This window comes from Stegostoma tigrinum, chromosome 16 (assembly GCF_030684315.1).
Source record: "Stegostoma tigrinum isolate sSteTig4 chromosome 16, sSteTig4.hap1, whole genome shotgun sequence".
In the NCBI taxonomy this organism is placed as follows: domain Eukaryota; kingdom Metazoa; phylum Chordata; class Chondrichthyes; order Orectolobiformes; family Stegostomatidae; genus Stegostoma; species Stegostoma tigrinum.
Window position 1 is genome coordinate 30,376,757 of NC_081369.1, and position 19,667 is coordinate 30,396,423.

The 19,667-nt window shown below is 40.2% G+C and overlaps 2 protein-coding genes across 9 annotated transcripts in view; both read left to right on the forward strand.

Annotated features, from left to right (window-relative positions):
- Window positions 1-6,142, forward strand: part of itfg1 (integrin alpha FG-GAP repeat containing 1) — a 257,780-nt gene extending 251,638 nt beyond the window's left edge. For both annotated transcript variants that reach the window (XM_059651685.1, XM_059651684.1), the window contains one exon: window positions 5,747-6,142. In XM_059651685.1, coding sequence (XP_059507668.1) covers window positions 5,747-5,837 — 91 coding nt within the window. In that variant the 3' untranslated portion in view covers window positions 5,838-6,142. The remainder of the gene's footprint in view (window positions 1-5,746) is intronic.
- A 3,520-nt stretch (window positions 6,143-9,662) lies between these two features.
- LOC125460028 (neuropilin and tolloid-like protein 2) overlaps window positions 9,663-19,667 on the forward strand; it is a 39,184-nt gene continuing 29,179 nt past the window's right edge. For 2 of the 7 annotated variants that reach the window (XM_048547066.2, XM_048547068.2), the window contains exons 1-2: window positions 9,663-9,815; window positions 13,856-13,909. In XM_048547066.2, the coding sequence (XP_048403023.1) occupies window positions 9,707-9,815; window positions 13,856-13,909 (163 nt within the window). In that variant the 5' untranslated portion in view covers window positions 9,663-9,706. Of the gene's footprint in view, window positions 9,816-10,270; window positions 11,079-12,003; window positions 12,796-13,855; window positions 13,910-19,667 lie in introns of those variants that run through there. The other 5 variants (XM_048547067.2, XM_048547071.2, XM_059651687.1 and 2 more) reach the window with 5 other exon arrangements.

A 19,667-nucleotide genomic window follows, 5' to 3' on the forward strand; every position in this document is an offset into this window, starting at 1 on the left:
AGTTTTACCAAAGATCAGCCAAATGTCGATTTCAGGGTTTCTCTTCATGATGTCTAGCAAATTTTCACATGTAATTCTTCACTGTTAACATCATTATATGTGCATCGCACCTCTATGATGCCATATCATGATAGTTTGTGTTCACCAATGTCAGACAGATGGAGCTACTGGAATGTATCTTGCTGCTAGTGCCATATGAGTTTTCCTTCTCAGTGCAATTCTGTATCTCTCATGGATCCTTATCTTCCATCACGTGGCTTTATTGTATCCTCCAGTTGTCCAGAGCAAAGAATCCAAGGACAAAGCAGCATCCTCTGTCTGTACTGTATTGAATTCCCTGACATGACCTGCATGGAAACCTGATGTGGAGAATACATGGCCATCAGTAGCCCCAGTGGAAGAAGGCATTGCATTGCTGGTACAATGTACATCATGACATGGCTATCTGACCATCACCTCTAAACAGAGTATAGCACCACCATCCTTCTATAATCTACACTGCATTCCATGGAATGCAAGTTAATGTGGCTTTCCTGCACCTTAACTGCATCATGTAGACAGCTATACCTGGAAAAAGTTAGAAGGCTGCATCACATCCACTGAAGGTTAATACTGATCCTTGGCTTTAAGACACCTGCATTTATCATCCTGTGACAAAGACTACTACAGATTCTGTGTCTGGATCCACTGGGGACAATTCCAATGAGCCTATGTTGTCAGTATTTGAAACAAAGCAGCTCTTCAGTAATGTGATCATACGGTAGTTGCAGCAGAAACAAATAACATTGAACCAGCATCTTCAAAATATTGGAGTTTCATGTCTGGGCCAAAAGGCAATGTAAAACACTGTGAGCATGTAAGTTCTGAATGAAGAAACACTGTGCAAAAAGACAAATTCAACAAAGAGGCTGCGAGCTTCCAAGTAGGCACAAAGTGAGGGGATCACTAAGAGAGCAGTGCTCCAATCCATGTTTGTTTCTGCCCGCAAAAGGATCTGGCAGAAGTATTACAATGCCAGTTGTTGGTGTGCTCCAAAGTATGGTATGGAGGGGAGAATTGTATTCTAAGTGATTCCAAGAGATGCCATGATGATGTGGTGAAGTCAGTGTATGCCCATTACTAACCTCTGGAAAAATGGTACAGGCAGGCACTACGCATGGAGTGTGTCCTGTGGTATTGGAAAATGCTGGCCAAATTGGATGTCCACAGGAGCAAGCAGCATTCTAGAGCTGCCTGATATCTGCTCTTGACATTTATGTTGGGAATAGTTGCCATTTAGTATCTCTCTGCCATGTGGGAGAGTAGCAAATTGCCTAAAGATGAGGCAAAAATATGCAATAATGGAATGTTAACACCTGCAAATAGGCCAATCACTAGTGAAATTCTCTTCTTGCTGTTGAAACCTTAGATGCAGAATAGAGCAATGCCAAGAATCTCATTTTTTGATCTGGCCATATTTTGCCAACTTACTTGTCAATGCCTTAATCATTCAGGTGCTGAGAAAATTCCACCTTCTGTTTCTGTCTCCACAGATCCTGCCAGACTTGTTGAGTTTCACCAGCATCTTCTATGTTTATTTCAAATGTCTAACATCCACAGTATTTTACATTTATTAATGTTTTTAAACTATTTCCCAACACCATGAGATTTAGTAATTCAAATCCAAACAAAGTATACCACTCCCCGCCTTCCATCCTGTCAAATTCTAATAGTTCTACTTAATTGAGTCCTGACAGTTTCATTGCTGTGAACTCTGGAAACAGATGAGTTTTTTCTAAATTTTGCAACATGATCTCTTCCACAATTTTGAGAGCATAATCTTTCTTAATTATAATAACCTGCATTTTCTACCCAAATTCTCCTGAATTGGAAATTTCACAAACTAAATTTTTCTTCTGAGGTGACTGTTTTCCTGAACTGACCTATGCTTCTGTGAGGAGAAAAAGCTAAACCTGTTTCTGAATCCATTCAGATTTCCTCCAAACTAGCCCAAAACCCTTCAATTTTTTGGGTTTCTGAACTAAAATCAATTATTGATTGTTTAAAACTGAAAACAAGCTCATGACCTTTAACATTTAATCTAACTGTCGTAAACACAACAGTATAAATATCTTGAAATGTGAGGCTGGATGAACACAGCAGGCCAAGCAGCATCTCAGGAGCACAAAAGCTGACGTTTCGGGCCTAGACCCTTCATCAGAGGGTCTGATGAAGGGTCTAGGCCCGAAACGTCAGCTTTTGTGCTCCTGAGATGCTGCTTGGCCTGCTGTGTTCATCCAGCCTCACATTTCATCATCTTGGAATCTCCAGCATCTGCAGTTCCCATTATCTCAGTATAAATATCTTGTTCCATTAACACTCCAGGAGTTCATAGTAACCTTCCATCTGATACATAATGGATGAGGTCTCTGCTGAAGAAGAACCCCTGTTTTTTTTTAAAATCCCTTCACAAATGTTATCAACATCCATATGCCACTATTTTGAAATCCAAACTCCAGAAATATTATTGAAAAATCACACACTCTTCATAACACAAATGAATTTTTAAAAGTCATTAATGAGCATGAAGTATGTACTTAGGCAGCAGTTTTATTACTTTGGAAGACCCAAGAATATAGTATAGCTACAGAGTTTCCAAGATCATTTTTGTTTGCTGCCTGCCTTCAAGTTCCTGATGAACCATCATGCAAAAGTGCACAGATATGGATACTTTATGAAATACTTTTCGATTACACCCACTGACATAAATTAACTGTAACCATGATCCTGGCCTTCTAACTGTTATATTCGGCTAGCAATGTCAACATGCCAACCCGAGTTCCAAACCTCCACCAACTAAGCTACAGTCCAATATGACTACTAGCACAGGCTTCTGTCCCCTCATCAAACTGGCAATCAGTTCCATTAGGTGGACATACTTGTGCTGCTACATTAGACAAGTTGAACAATACTCAGTCGCTCCTTCTGAAGTCCCAATAGGTCTTGCTGGTGCTTGAGAAACTTCTATAAAGATTGAAGAGGTAGCGTAAGTTAGGATGCTGGCTGAAAATTAACTCAAGCCTGCATGATATCCTCATGGTTTTCTGACTGATTTATATGTCTGTGCGAATGAATACATAGAGGAAAAATCAGAAAAGGATAGTACATATGCTGAACATGTGAGAGCTTTTGTTTAAATCTTCCACACTCCCTGCATTTTCTCATAGTTCAGGATTTCTTCAAATTTACTTCAAAGGAAATTTAATTGTAAAATCTTCCTGAATCTTCTGTTGCCACTTGCCTACTGGTTTGTGTTGCTGATATTTTTGAGATATTGGAAATTTAAGATAAAGCTCCAGTAACACCAAGCGCTTATGGATATAGATTTTATAACATATGAATTCAGAGAAGAAATGGGCCACATGCCCTCTTGAGCTTCTTCCATCATTTAATAAGATCATAGCTGATGTGATTAGTCCATATTCCCACCAACTTCCAATAATCTCTCACCTCTTTGCTATCAAGATTCTGTCTACTTTTGCCTTAAACATATTCCAAGTATTTGCTTCTGCTGTCTTTTGAGAACGTAAGTTCCAAAGACCCTCCCTCTGTCAGAAGAAAAATCTTTTCATCTCTGTCTCTTCTGGGCACCCCTCTATGTTTGAACAGTGACCTTTATTGAAGATTTGTTTTGTTGATTTGCTTTTACAAATGAAAATGCAGCAACAGTTCTAGTTTGAAGCTGGAGCTATAACAGTCTGGGATTTTGTGTGAAGCTAGAAAGTGCTGTCAGATTATCTGAGGGTTTGCAAGAGTTCTCATTCAAAACTTGTAGGTTCATAGAAAACACTTCCTTGTAACCATACCTTTCTCCTGTAATTAGTAAACGAACATGTTGGCTGGAATTACTTTGGGAAATTTGGATGACTTGATTTCAATAAGGAAACTAAGTGTAATATCTCCAGGTTTGAATATTTCTGCATCCTCCTCACAGCACAGCCTCCCATGCAGCTTTATGTCATCTGCAGTATGATTTGGACAAGTTGAGTATGTGGACAAATGTAACGCAGATGATGTATAATGTGGATAAATATGAGGTTATCCACTTTGGTGGTAACAGGATATACAGTTTATTGTCTGAATAGTGATAGTTTGAAAAATGGGGAGATGCAGCAAGACCTGGGTGTCATTGTTCACCAGTCACTGAAAGTAAGCATGCAAGTGCAGTAGGCAGTGAAGAAGGTCATTGTTATGTGGCCTTCATAGCAAGATGATTTGAGTACATGAGCAAAGGATATCTTGCTGCAATTGTACAGGGCCTTAGTGAGCACACACCTGGAGTATTGTGTGCAGGTTTGGTCTCATTATCTGAGGAAGGATTGGAGGGAGAGCAGCAAAGGTTCACCAGACTGATTTCTGGAATGGTAGTACTGGCATATGATGAGAGACTGGATCAGTTAGGACTAGATTCACTGGAGTTTGGAAAATTAGGACGGATCTCATAGAAACCAATGAATTTCTAACAGGACCATCAGGGTAAACGCAGGATAGATGTTCCTGATGACTGAAGAGCCCAGAGTCACAGTCAAAAGATACAGGGTGGACCATTTAAGACTGAGAAGAGGTGAAATGTCTTCACCCAGAGTGGTGAGCCTGTGGAATTCTCTTCCACAGAAAGTGATTAAGGCCAAACCATCGAATATTTTCCAGAAGAAATTTGATGTAGTTCTTAGAGCTAAAGGGATCAAAGAGTATGCAGAGATAATGGGAACAGGAGTACTGAGTTGGGTGATCAGCCATGATCATATTGAATGGCGGAACAGGCTCAAAGGGCCAATTGACCTACTGCATCTGTTTTCTACATTTAATCAACTTCCTCCTGATCCAGTTTATTTTGCCCAGCTTGGATGGATCTCTTCTGGAAGGTATGCATTTCAGTGTCAAACTGAATATCGTTCCTTTATTTCACTTATTGAAGGAGCAGTTCCAGAGTTGTATCATTGAATACTGTGGTTCCTTGTCAGTATTGCACCATCTTTAATAAACAGTGCATACTTATTTTGAGCAAAAACTTTCAGCAGACATTAGGATGTATTAGGGTGTAAAATATCCAAGCATTTTTTCCATCCCTCATACCTCTGTTTGAATCTAGTACAGTGTAAAAGTAGATTGGTCCTATATTATTAGTTTGAATGTACAGTTTCTGATAAGCATGAAGCCTCAATGCAAACATATTAGTCAGTGGCATTAAAATGGCAGTTTTATTTTGCAATCTGAAAATGGAGGGAAGTGAAAAGATCCATACAAATCCATTATTGTGTTAGAGTTAAAGTGTTGTTGTGATGAGAATGTCTTACTGTGAAACTTGTTTTTGACTTGGAGTGCTTTATACCAACATCCTTAGTATACAAAAAGTAAATGTAATGATTGAACTATCTTGGACATTTTTAAATGAAAATACTGTGCAAGGGAAGTGAAGCAAATGTAGGTTTTCACTTAACATAACATGGATGATAGAGACTTAAAAAAGAAAGCCAAAAAGTCTTCCTTCCCTCATATAAATTTAATAGTATTGTTATTGTTTAGGAACTAAATGTTTTTGTTCAAAAATAGCTTTTCCACCTGGTAAAATATTTACAGAGCAAGTTCAAAAATTTAAAATGAATGAATAATTTGGCTAAAATGATATCCCAAATCATGCTGCTTACTTGCAAATATAAGCATATTTGTTCCTAATGATGTTCGTTTTACTCTTTTTTTTTTCCAGAAGGCAGATGACAGAGAGAAACGCCAAGAAGCACACAGATTTCATTTTGATGCCATGTGAAATGTGGTGGTTTATAAGAGACAAATGCTAAGTGTTAGATCTCAAATACAACTTATAGCAAAAAAGATGACTGTTTAATGTTCAATTGTACATAGTCTAACTGCTTCCCGGATTTTCTTAAGTCTAATTTATGGTTTCTGGGCAGTGATTGCAAAATAACTTGAGCTGTATATTTTGGGGAGTTAAGAATCACTGAAAAATAAATTATGCACTTCATTGTGCCACTGCATGCGTTTTCAAAAGTTTGTTTTCTAAACATGGTGTATCTTTCTGATGTTATTAATGTGGCTCACCAGCCGTGAAATGTCTAAAATAAATGGTCTCTGTGGAAAAACATGCTCAGTATTTTTGATTAGTCAAAATGAACCTTGCTGTGGTGTATCAAATTTCTGTTAATTTAAAACAAATATTCCGTTTCAAGTTGTGCTTTAATCTACTACTATATGATTGTATTGCGAGACACCAAAGTTCTGAGCCTGACTGTCTATCGAATTCCAGTATTTAAACTCTAGCGTGCAGACTAGTTTGTGGCAAAACAAAAGTGCACAGCTTGTACATGTAGCTGCATTGCTAAGAATGTTCTAGTAGTACTCGGCTGATCTGAGTGGTGACTGTGGCTAATGTAATATGATTTTGAGATGTGTTTATACATTCCATGAAAATATATTCTAAAAGCTTGTGGGTGTTGATCTGTTTAACCAAAGCAGCAATGGGGATCATATTTTGTTGATACACATATTGGGAAGACCAAAGCCATTGTCTTCCGCCCTGGCTACTGGCAAGTCAGAAACAGACTGTTCACAACTTTAATGTTCTATTTGACCAATAAGGTTACTTATCTCCACCTCTAACTTAACCCGTATTCTACTGAAACCTTTATCCATGCTTTCATCTCCATACTCAATTATTGCTTTGTGTCCTTGGCTAGACACCCTTCTGAATTTAAATTCTCATCCTTATGTTGAAATCCTTTTATTGATTCTCCCCTCCTAATCCCTTTTTCCCTTTCCAGGCCCACAACCTTTCCAGAAGTGTGTTTCTTCATTCAGACCTCTTGTGCATCCCTGATTTTGTTTTATCCCATCATTGGGCATCATGCCTAGGCCCAGAGCTGTGCAATTTTCAGCTTAAAACTTTCCCTTCTCCTTTGACATACTACTTACGACCTACCTCATTCACATGACCTTGGTCACTTGTTCTTCTGTCTCCTGTGTGACAGTATCAATTTCTGTTTATTCATTCATAGAATGTGAGTGTCATTGACAAGGCCAATATTTATTGCCGTTTTATTGAGGATGTTAGATGGGGTGCAAATCGAGCAAATTGCTTTCTTCTGGATTGTGTCAGTTTAAGCGTTGTTGGAGCTACAACCATCCAGGCAAGTGCAGAGTATTCCATACATTCTGTCTTGTAAATGGTGGACATGTTTTGATTCAGAGGTGAGTTAATCACTACAGGATTCCCAGCCTCTGACCTGCCCTTGTAAGAGAATATTTGAGCCTAGTCTCGTTCACTTCCTGGTTGACAGTAACCTGTAGGATGTTGATAATAGAGATCCAGTGGTGGTAATGCCATTGAATGACAAGGGGTAATAATTGGTTCTCGTTGGAGATGGTCATTGCCTGGCACCTATCCACGTCCTGTGAATACATGAAAAAAAACACATCTGTAGCCAAGCCAGTATTTATTGCCCATCCCTAATTGCCTGGTTGAGAATCAACCACATTGCTGTGGGTCTGGAGTCACATGTAGGCCAGCCATTGTGTGCCCTGTATGTTACTTGTCACTTATCAGGCAAAGCCAGAATATTGTCCAGGTGTTGTCATGCATAAACACAGACTACTTCATTTGAAACATTGCAAATAGTTGAGTATTGTTAAATCATCAAAAAACATACCCCACACCCCCGGCCTTTTCGTGGATGGAAGATCATTGCTGAAGCAGATGATTGTACCTGTGACACTACCCTGAGGAATGGTCATCTTCTGGTCCAGCAGGTAGTGTCCATACCTCTGATCTAGGGGGCCCAGATTCGAGACCCATCTGCTCCAGAGGTGTATTATAACATCACTGAACAGATTAATTAGCAAATATTTCTAGCAGAGCTCTTGTCACTGAATGACCGTGTCCCTACCTCTGAATTGGAGGCCTGGGTTCAAGTCCCACCTCCTCAAGGGGTGTGTACAAATATATCTGGACAGTTTAATTGGAAAATATCTACCCTGATGACTCCGTGCTGTAATCTCCTGTGGATGAGATGATTGACTTGCATCAACTAGAGGTATCCTGCTTTGCGCTGAGTATGACACCAACCCATAGAGGGTTTTCTCCAATTCTCATTAACTCCAGTTCGTAGAGCTCTTTAACACCACACCTCAGTCACATGCTGCCCCAATGTCAAGCGCTATCACCCTTACCCTCTTGGGTTTAACTCTTTTGTCCATACTTGAACCCAGATTGTAATGAGGTCCGGAGCTGAGTGTACCTGGTAGAATGCAAACAAGGCACAAGTAAACATGTTATTGTTGACTGGGCAGCACAGTCAACAACACTTTCCATCATTTTCCTAACGATTTGAGAGAGGATTGATGGAGCACTAAATGGCTGGGTAGTATTTATGCAGCTTTTTATGATGTATCTGTTACAGGTATAATGATGATTGAAGTAATGTATTGGTTTACCATTTATTGGTTACCTTGCCACCTATTGCAGCACTTTCCTACAAGCTTTGTCCTTTTAGGCCTCAGCCAGTCTCGACAGTAGACATTGAAATCCCCATACAGAGGCTATTCTGTGCCCTTGCCACCCTCAATGCATCCTAAGTGTTGTTCAACATGGAATAGAATGATTCATTACTTGGGGGTGGGGGAGGACTAGTAGTAAATAATCAGCTAAAGATTCCTTTGTCCGTGTTTTTTTTTCACCTCATGCCATGAGACTTCACGGTGTCAGCCCTGGAGTGATGCCCTCCTGACTTTACATTGCTGTGTCGCTCTGCTACCTCTGTCCTGCTAGTGGGTCAACACATATATTTGGGGATTGTGATGGTGGTGTCTTTGTCATAGCCGTACTCATGGAATCATGACTTAAATAAAATGTCCAGCTGTTGCTTGCTTAGCTTGCGGCACAACTCCCAATTTTGGCACAAGTGCCCCCCCCCCCCCCCACCCCACCCAATATTAATAAGAAGGACTTTGCAGGGCTCTGCGTGTGTCATTTTCATTTCAAGTGGCTTGTTTGCTCTGCTTGGTTTAACTCCTTCTATCAAACTTTGTAGCAGTTAATTACAACTGAGTGGCATACTAGGCTATTTTAATGTCTGCCACTTTGCATACTTGGTGCTGACAGTGTTCCCATTTCTTCCTTTCGTCGTGGTGGCAGTGCTGTCAGTAGAATGTTCACAAGTTGTTGCAGTGCTTCCAGTAGTTGGTGCACACTGCATCAAAGAGTAACTATTTAAGGCGCAGGATGAGATGCCACTTATTCAGTGTTGAAGCTGTACTCAACCAGATGGAGAGAATAATATTCCACCACACTGAAAACAAAATAAAAGTGCTGGAAATCACAGAGAGTCAGGTAGTATCCGTGGAGGGACAGCAAGCCAACGCTTCGTATCTAGAGTATTGTTTAGTTTTCAGTATCCCACTGCACCTTTTGACTGCTTCCTTGTAGTGGGTGCAAAAGATTTGTGGGAGGGTTAGGTCAAGAGGTGAATTACTTAACACAATATATTCCAGTTTGTAGTTCTACAAAACCTGTTCAGCCGCTTTTGCTGCGTGAAGACGCTGTTTTAAAAAAATTGATATTGGATATTTTCGTTGGCCACGTCGTCATGCATCAAAACTTACAGTGCAGACTGAAACTCGGAAAACAGAGGTTCCATTTTTATTGCCTTTGTAAATGATATTTTCCCTGGTTTATCTCAGTGGTGTTTGCAGATATTCCTATTCTACATCGGTTTTGCGATCCTTTTTCCCGCAACGTTTCTCACCAAAGCTATGGATTTCTGGTAATTTTATACATCCTTGTTGAGAGGAGTATTTTTCTCAGACTGAATATAAAATATCAGAAAATAAAACAGTAAATAGAGGGGCCCGTATTATTAGAAACTCGTTTCCTTTACTGTATTTTCATGTTAACTGATCATTTCCGATTAGAAGACATTGCATTGCCCTAATTAATAATTTGAAATATTTTTGAAATTCCAAAGATAATGTAAACGTTCGACGATAAATGAAAAGCTGGTAGCTTGCATTTTTCAGCAATCTACCTTTCCGTATAGGAATATTTTGCCTGAAGCGTGTTCTGGGAGCAGCCACTTGAAGCGACTAAGATGGTATAAACCCAGCCTGTCAAAAAAAAATACCTGGAGTGTATTTAAATTTCTCCTTTGTTCGTATATTTTACCATAACTGCCTAATTATGAGTTCAAAATCCTCTGGCTATTTAAAATAGTGTTGCACATACTAACTCCGTCAAGCGATGGAGAACTTTTTTTTTAAAAAAGGCTTCATTAGCCTTTGGACGCTGCCGTTGTGTCTGAAGGTGTGTGTGTGGAATTGGAAACAGCAGGCTGCAGCTTGGTGTGTTTTGTGGAGTGGGTACATGCGTACAAGCTGCTCATTGAAGCGCCGCACGTAGATCTAAACATGAGCTTCATTCACTCGCTACCCAGTATTTCAATCCAGCTGGGAGCTGGAGTAGCTCTCTGTTCCCCAGAAGAACGACAGTTCCTTCCTGTCTGCTTTGAACCCTTTGACGGATTTGGGCAGCTTTCAAACTACTCCGATACTCCTGCATTCTTCTTTCTGTGTTTGTCAATTGATAAATCATTTAAACCAAGATCTACGGCCACAGAACATTCTTCGAGGACTGAGGGGGTATTTGTGGAGGAAATACCCAAGGGATAGACCCAATAAAGGGATGGAATTAACCTCGTGTGAAAAGTTCGTCTCCAAAGAAACGGGTCTGTGGTACAGGGGAAAGGCGAAGCTTGCTTTCTGAATAGAATTAGAATATCAGAAAATCGAATTATGGACCTAATGTTTGAATCGAGGTAGGTATCGAGCAGAAAGCTACTGGATGAAAAGATCATTCACTTGATTCGAATAACGTGGTTTCTTTGTTTCACCTGACAACCACTCCGGTGTTCTGTACTGGTCTGGATACGGTCAGCTTTGCAAACTGCTCTCAATACATCAGAAGAGGCATTCGGGGTAACTAGACACGGAAAGAATGGTGCTGGAAAGGCGGTTTTTCTTCATGTTCAAAGGTGAGTTGCAATAAAAATATAACGTCGCCATCTACAGGAAGTTTCTGTGCGTTGCAAATCATGAAATCCTATTGTCCAAAAGAATTGTTCTTCAAAATATGCTAGTTTTTAAAAATATTTTAGAGGCTTATGGCTTCATGGAATAGGCATTCTGCCAGGGCTTCGCTAACAGGCTAGAATAACGTTTCACAGACGGACTAGAATATTTCTGTTCAGTCACATTTGCATCCTTATGTTTTTAAATGACCAGTCACTTCGAATGCATTTTAAGCCACCAAGAAGTTTGCACATAGAAGGCCGCCTCGCTGATGCTGTCAGAATAATAGTCGTGTACACAGCGAGTGCAAGGATTTGTAGAGTAAAGCTGCTCATTTATTCTGAGCAGAACTGTTGGTCCCACCACGTCTAAAATGGTAAAGCCGCTGGAATGTGGAACCGTGTAAACCAGAACGGAACCGCGGCTGCTTACGTCTGCTGGCCAGGCAAGATGGAAACCCACTTGGTTTTCTCGTCCACGAATACCGAGGAGATGTCATGGGTGTCAGGGTATGATCCTTCCCAGATTATAGTAGCTGTATGGAGAGCGCTGAAGTGCCGGCTCCACGTGGTGCTGAGTTCCTCCTGTCCGAGCACCTTGAATATCTCTCACCGCCAAACCGCTCCCTGCTGCAGCTCCCTCTGAGTTTTAATACCAGCTTCAAGGTTCTCTCTTCAAATAAATATTCATTGTTCAGACACCGAGCGCACTTAATGGCACCAAATCCCTGCCGTCGGTATAGGTAGAAGTTCATCCGATCTGTTTTTAAAACACACTAAATGAAAGCAAGTGAGATGTCGAGGACTGAATTTGCCTCAATCTTTCTCTCGCCGCATTGCTGAAAGTAGTTTATTTTTCTGTGAACTGATGGATTTTAACCAGTCCATGGAGACATTGTCGGCCGACTGGGAAGCAATGTTAATTTATTATTGATTAATGTTCGACATCGAACAGAAAATATGATATTTCTCGCCCACTTGGGCGAATATTGTGCAAAGGCCATGTGTTTTTTTCCCATGCAATTTCAATTTGCCGCTTCAACATAGTACGACAAGCCAGTTAACGCTGTACAAGATTTCACAGTTTAAATAATTGATAGAAAGCGCCCATCCGCCTAATGGGCTTGACCAAATTACAGCCGAAACTTCATGGACTTGCTCCGAAATCGATTGATAAGAAAGAGTGATGTGTTATTGTGAAATGTGAAACATCAAACTGATCTGAGAAAATGATTCTCAATTCTCCCTCCAAATATTTCATCAAATCCACTGCCAAACACAATCAACGGGCATTTGGAATTCGCTTGTGCAACGCGTTGGCTTCTAAATGCCTGCACTGGAATACAGGCGTTTTGTGAGCTGACTAACACATTGGGCTGGGCACTACCAGTTCATATCTGAACATGGATAAAGAGAATGAGAGTTCCCCGTTCTCCAACTTACTCGGGAATCTCCCGCCCCCCGTGGCTGGGGAGTTTACACCAGACCCAAGAGGTCCATTCCCTCCGTTGGAGCACTGGGAAAATTCGACTGCATCTGAGGAGATTAACGCAAGAAGGACCGACGAGTTCTTGTTACACAGTGCATTCGGGAAAATGTCTTCATTATTCCCTTTCCCTTTAGCGTCAGCGTTCTCCTTACAAAGCGATCACCTTGTTTTTAAGGGGCAATATGACTAAATGTAAATAAAAGTTGTAACAATCACTTCCAGTAACATATGTACGGCGTGTTTTGGGGGTTTTGGCACTTAATATGCGATGACTGTAAATTGCATACAAGTCATTTTCAGCCGTATCTAAAATGGCACTTGCTTCACGCAAATTGATCCAAACAAAACTGCACCAACCGCAGCAAATGTTAATTTCCTATAATTAATATGAGCGGATTCCAGACCTAAATCCCTTCCTGTGCACCAAGATAGTTAAAGCTGTTTGAACTTCTAATCCATTATTGCTTTGGAACTAATGCCGGCTAACAGTTATTCTGTTAAATTACTTGCATGGATATAAAGGAGTCTTATAAATTATAGTCACCAAATTGAAACATTGAATATCATATTTAGCTTTTCGAAAAAAAAGCTGAAAATAAAGTCTGAGATAGAAATATGTTGATAATCCGTTCAAATGAAAGTTACCGTCAAAATTGAAAAGGTTTGGCAATGTTCGGCTCCACTGCATATTAAACTTCTGAAAGTGCAGAGAACTCATATCAAAGCCTGAATGTGACGAAGGTTTGAATATTTAGGAGTAATGTTGTGAATTTCATTCATATCCACATTCCCCTCAGGATTTATGCTGTATGGCATAGCTGTCCATGATCTTTACCATCTTCATTAAACATTGAAAGCACCCCGAGGTTAGCGACTTTCCCACCCGGACAGTACAACTGCAGAAGAATATAGAAAACCTTCCTGACGACAGCGAAACCTGACCACTTGAGAGGAGGCCTCCCACTAAATGTGATCCCCTATAAACCTGTTTTCCTTTCGTGGGAGATATAGATAAATTGGTCACGTATCTGGAAAACAAATTTTGTATGTTGGGTTTCCCGCTTAATGATGATGAATTATTTAGGATATCTTCTGTTGTGCGCGTTATAAATGTAGGTCTTCATAAAAGTAGTTGTCTTAATTCTGTTTTTTTTAAATCCCAATCTCTGTCGATGTTTCCCCAATGTTATTTGATTTTCAAGCTGCAGTGTGGCATGACATTCAGTCACTGAATTCTCCGTTTCTCTTCCAGTCTGGTCGATCATTGTTCTCACTGGAGGAATCGCGTCTATACAAAAGGCGCAAGGTGCGTTAGTATCTTCTGTACGGGTACCAGTACATTTGATTGTAATAAGCTGTTTAAAGTATCTTGGGTAGAAATGCCTATCAGAACAATACCTTGTACATCAGTTAGCACGTTCATTGTAAATGCATTGCCCTCCATTTGGAGCATGAGCTAGACAATACAATGTCGTGGCTGGAATGCCCTGGATCTATTCCCGCTCCGGTGGAGTTATGCCCAATCCGTTTCGATCTAACAGTTATGGTAATGGGTCAGTCACTGCTCCCGCCGGGCCTCATCCCAAAACATTCTGAAATGGGATCAAAGCAATGATATGCGTTTTGGTGGCTAGCATCAGCCTCTAAGCATCCGCGCATAAACTGTGTAACTGCTGTGTATTAGCTGTACATCGTCAACGCCGTTTTTGTTTTTAAAATGCTACCACAAGGGACTCCGTGGCTTGGGTTAGACCTTGCTGGTCTGCTCTGCAATCCTCCAGGGAACCCGACCTATTGGAGAACGTGTTCCTAATCTGTTCTGACATCGAGTAGTAGCATTACTGCTAAGGTGGAGACTCAGCTTCTTCTGCTTTCGGGATTGTCGACTTTCAATCGCTTAAATTAATTTTTTTTTCAAAAGACGATTGACTAGTTTAAATGTCTTCAACCATGAACAACGGATGGGACACCAGAGACAAGGCGTTACTCCCATGTTTTTTTTCTCCCTTTCACGTAATGTTTTTAACTTATAGGAGTCATAGGAGTTGAATCCCCTAGCTCAGAAGTGTGGAGTTTAACCCTTAGCTCAGGAAGTTAATTATTGTCAACACATATCGAGAGGTGAACCTGATGCTCGCGAAATTCTGTTGAATTCCCCCTCACTGTTTTCTCATAGAAATTACTGCTACAAGGCCAAATGAAATAAAAATCTCGTCTGGTTACTACTCCCTGGGGTCTTCAAGAGGCGTGACATTATTTCCAATTTTAAAAGTAAAACGAAGTCAAATTATCTCAGTTCTGGTAAAAAAAAACACACAGCGTCCCGGTGAGCACCGTTCCAGCTAAGGTGATGAACATGCAGGAAATCAAATCTGTTCGCAGTGGAGGGCTTCATCTGGTGCATTTTTGCTGTAGCTAGAGGCCAATCAGAAGGAATCAGTTTTTACTGCATGTTACTTCTGAAGTAATTATGAGCTGTCATTTTCAGGTTATTTCTGGTGTGAGTGCCTGTTGTCAATCTTTTGTAACTGCTGATCATTCTGGTACACAGATCATGTCCTCATTTCCGGCTTTCATCAGCTAGTAAGTCCCAAGGGCAAGGATCAGGGTTTAGGGCCTTCTTATCGTGTTTGCAACCATCATTGAAGTAGAGACTGGTACATTCTGTTGGTGTTTTGGCTCCTCATACTATCTCATACAGAAAATCCTTCTGTATGTGACTATATGGCATCCTGCAAATGTATAAACCACCAAAGCCACCTCTACATGATCAATGTCAATATACTTAGGAGTTTGAGAGAATGGGGGAACTACTGTATTTATGAATTTCTCCCTCCATGATTCCATAAAAATTGCAAAAATGAACAATGTTCTACCTTTTTGATGGTTGTAAGTCATCCATATTTTGGACTAGTTTTCTGGAGCAAAGCATCTTGAGGGAGATGCACAAACATTTCTTGCCTGTAGTTCAGTCAGAGTAGTAATGCCTGGCTCCACACCATTTGCCTAAACTCTTCATACCAGCCTCAAAAGTGGGGCCAGGCAAAAAGCAGCTATTGAATGGTCTGAAGAACCTCAAAAGGGACATGGTTGAAGAGTTTTAGTACACAACTAGTGTTCCTCAAAAGCTTGTAGAGTCCTGTCTTGCTGATGGTGTTGAGTATTTTAGTGAGATTTACGAAAGATTAACAAAGGTATATGTTGTTTCCTACACTGCCAGCTGGTTTTTGGGTAAGATCGTGTCCACGGTAGATTTACCAGCATGGAAATGTTGTGTTTTGGAATCCACTTTTGAACATAGAACGATGCAACACAGGAACAGACCCTTCAGACCACCATGCCTGCACCAACCATGATGCTATTCTAAACTAATCCCATGTGCTTGTACGTGGTCCAAATCCCTCTACTCCCTGCCTATTCATCTTCTGTCTAAATGCCTCTTAACTGTGGCTATCCTACACACTTCCACAATCTCCCCTGACAGCATGCCCCAGGGACCTACTATCCTCTGTGTGAAAAAAAAGTCTCACACATCTCCTTTAAAGTTTCCCCTCTCACCATAAACCTATACCCCTGGTCTTTGACATTTCCACCCTGGCAAAAAGACTATCCATTCTATCCATGCCTCGCATAATTTTATTTACTTCTATCAAGTTGTCCTTCAGCCTCCAATGCTCCAGTGAAAACAATCCAAGGTTGTCCAACCTCTCCTTATAGCTAATGCACTCCAATCCAGGTAAACATCTTTTGCAGCCTCTTCGAAGCGTCCACATCCTCCTTTATCTAGTGTGGTGACCAGAACTGCACACACAATTCAAATGTGACCTACCTAAAGTTTTATACAGCTGCCACAAGACTTGCCAACTTTTGCACTCAGTGCGCCAACTGATGAAGGCAAGCACACTTTCTTTGCCATCATTTGTATTATCATTTTCAAGGTGCTATGGACTTGCAGCCTGAGATCCTGTGTATCAATGCCCTTCTAAGAGTCCTGCCGTTTACTTTCCTCTTGCATGACCTCCCAAAATGCATCACTTCACATTTATCTGGATTAAACTCCATCTGTCATTTCTCCACCCAACTTTCGAACTGATCTACATCCTGCTGTAACCTTTAACAACCTTCCTCACTATCCACAGTCATCTGCAAATTTACTAATCAGACAACCTACATTTTCATCCTAAACATATATATATATGTCACAAACAACAGAGATTCCAACGCTGATCATTGTAGAACACCACTTGTCACAGTGCTCTGGTCAGAAAATCACCGCTCCACAACTACTCTGTGTCTTCTGTGCTCAAGCCAATTTTATATCCAACTTGCTGTGGATCTCATAACTTACTCCTCTGGGCAAGTCTACCATGAGGGAACTTATGAAATGCTTTAGTAAAGTCCATGTAGACTACACCCACAGCCTGACCCTCATCATTCATCTTGCCACTTTCTCAAAAAAAACTCAACCAATTTTTTGAAACAAGACCTACCCTGCCCAAAGTCATGCTGACTACCCCATATAAGTTGATTCTTTTCCAAATTGTTGGTGTCGTTCAAGAATGATCTTAACAAAGGTCTTCTCAGTGGCACTAAGGAGTGATATGTCACTGTAGTTGTTACAACCTTCTCTCTGACTTCTTTTCTATAGTGTGTTGACTTTTTTGACATGTGTGTTCTATGGAATGGATCCTACCTTCCAATAAAGGACAAAACCAGGACGGTTTAACAGTGTATGGTACTTTCAGTGCTTGAGAAATTCTACTGGAGTTTCATCCTTGCTGGATATCTTTCTGCTCACTAAGCAGTAAACGGCTTTTTCAAGCACAAGGAGTGTATGTGTTCTTTGTCTAATTCAACCATGACCAAAAGTTACAGGAGGGCATCAAACATGGACTGGGAGATGTCAGTCTCATAGGAGTACAACTCACAGTAACGTTCAGTGCAGTGGATCAACTCTTTGTATCTGTCACTGAATACCTCGCCATCTGCCAATTTCAAGGATGGCAGATTTGGTCACACCCTCCTCATCCCATCTTTCATAGCACATAACTGTCTGAGTATGGAAATCTTTGATTTCTTGATATATGTTGTTTATGCAGTATCTCCCTGTCTTCTGCAGGACTGACTTGGGTATTTTCAGGTCATGCAATTTTCTAGATCATGAGCTTATGTTATGTGTTATGTCGACATTTCTTTTGCTTCAATAACAGATGTTATCTCAGTCATGTAGACCACTTTGTTATAGATTCCACCTTTTTGAAATGTGGCTGCTGCCATTTCATAAATGATCAATCTTACCAACTTCCAAGCATTTTCTGGTAAGCCTTTAGGAGATAGTACTCTCCAAAATGTCAATGTGAACTGTGGGTATTTGGTGTTATTTATTGACCCAAGGATGTTGGTACATGGTGGGCCATCATGGTCGAAACTGTGAAACTCTCACGTTTGTAACTTTGCTTTGCTGCTACCAGGAGAACGGTCAGCATCACAGTTTGTTTTATAATGATTTTAGATGCAAAGTTAAATTGGAGAAGCTGAGGCTATTTTCAAGGTAGGGATTGCAAGCTTATGACAGTTTAGATAAGGTAAACAAAGAAAAGCTAATGCTATTAGCTAATGATATGAGGTTTTAGGGGCAGAGGTTTATGGTTTTGGACAAGAATGAGAGCAGAAATGTGAATTGTTTTATGCAGCAAGTATTAATGACCTATAATGCTCTGCCAGCAAGGATAGTGTAAGCAGTGATGATGATAAACTTTAAAAGGAAATCTGGGTGGTCTCTTGAAGGAAATAAACTTGCAGGGCCAAGGGTTAGAATTGCTGAATGTGGATTGAATGAATTTCTTGACAGAGAACTGGTGTGTGAGAAGAAAAATTGCCTTTTTTAACTTTGCTATAATGTTTCTTATTCTAAAAATGAAGAAATGTAACAATTCACAAAAAGGAAGTAGCAAATTTTCAATGACAATTCAGTGTTTTTCCCAGCTTTCAAAAAAAATGATGCCTGGGTTCATTAGTTTTGCAGTGTCTTAGTGCCTTACAAGAACACACCAGTCAGTTCAAGTGGTATAATTTTTGAGCAGTTACACTTCAGGTTTGAATAATTCATAAAGGAAGCTTTGTTAATCATATATGCTAATCAAAGTTAAGGAGTCTCTAAAACACCTGCTCCACTGGCTTTTTAATGCGTGAAGCATGTGTAAATATATATACATACTCGGTATGTGCAACCTTTTTGAAAATTCACCAGGCAGATCCTTTGGAGAATTTTAGCTCCTTAAAAATGGACACTCTGTAGATAATGGATATTTAGATTTAGAAAAGTGGTTGCATTGAAGATAGTTGTAAGGAACATTTTCTAATAGTTGAATAATGCGCAATGGCCATACAAGATGAACCTTTGGCATTTTGAAATTCATTGCCATTAGGAGAGTATCGTGTCTTCGATACTTGAATTTTAACATGAAAACTTCCTTCTCCCCTTTCAGACCCTTCCCACAATCATTCACTGGATAGAAATCACATTTTATAACATGCACATTCAAATTCAGAAGAGATTTGATGATCTTTCTGTTGTTTCAAATTGTGATGGCTCTGAACTGCTTTTTGTTTAACTTCTGGACTGTCAAGCTGGGTAGTTTTGTAGGTTGATACTGACGCTAGTTTTTTTTCTGCATTTGTCGCTGTGTTGGGACAAGCTGCTTCCAACAGAATTTGTTTTCCAGTTTTGATCATAGTCTTTAAGGGGTACTATGTCATGTTAAAGGCTTATTAGTTTCTCATTTGAGAATTTATTGCAAGCAAAACAAAGATATCTAGAGACTGCTCAGTATTTGTGATGAGTAAGTATATGATATCTCTGGCTGAGCGCTAATATTCTGCACTCCCAAAGGGCTGGAGTAAATCTTCTGCACCAAATCAGCTTTTACATTTCTAGAATTGACAGCTGTATTGCCATAGAATGTGAACTCATCTTGAACAAATTTGTATTGGAAGTAGTAATCTCAACACCAAACTATTTTGTTCTATTTGGGGGATTAGTCAGAATTGTTGTTTTGATAAGA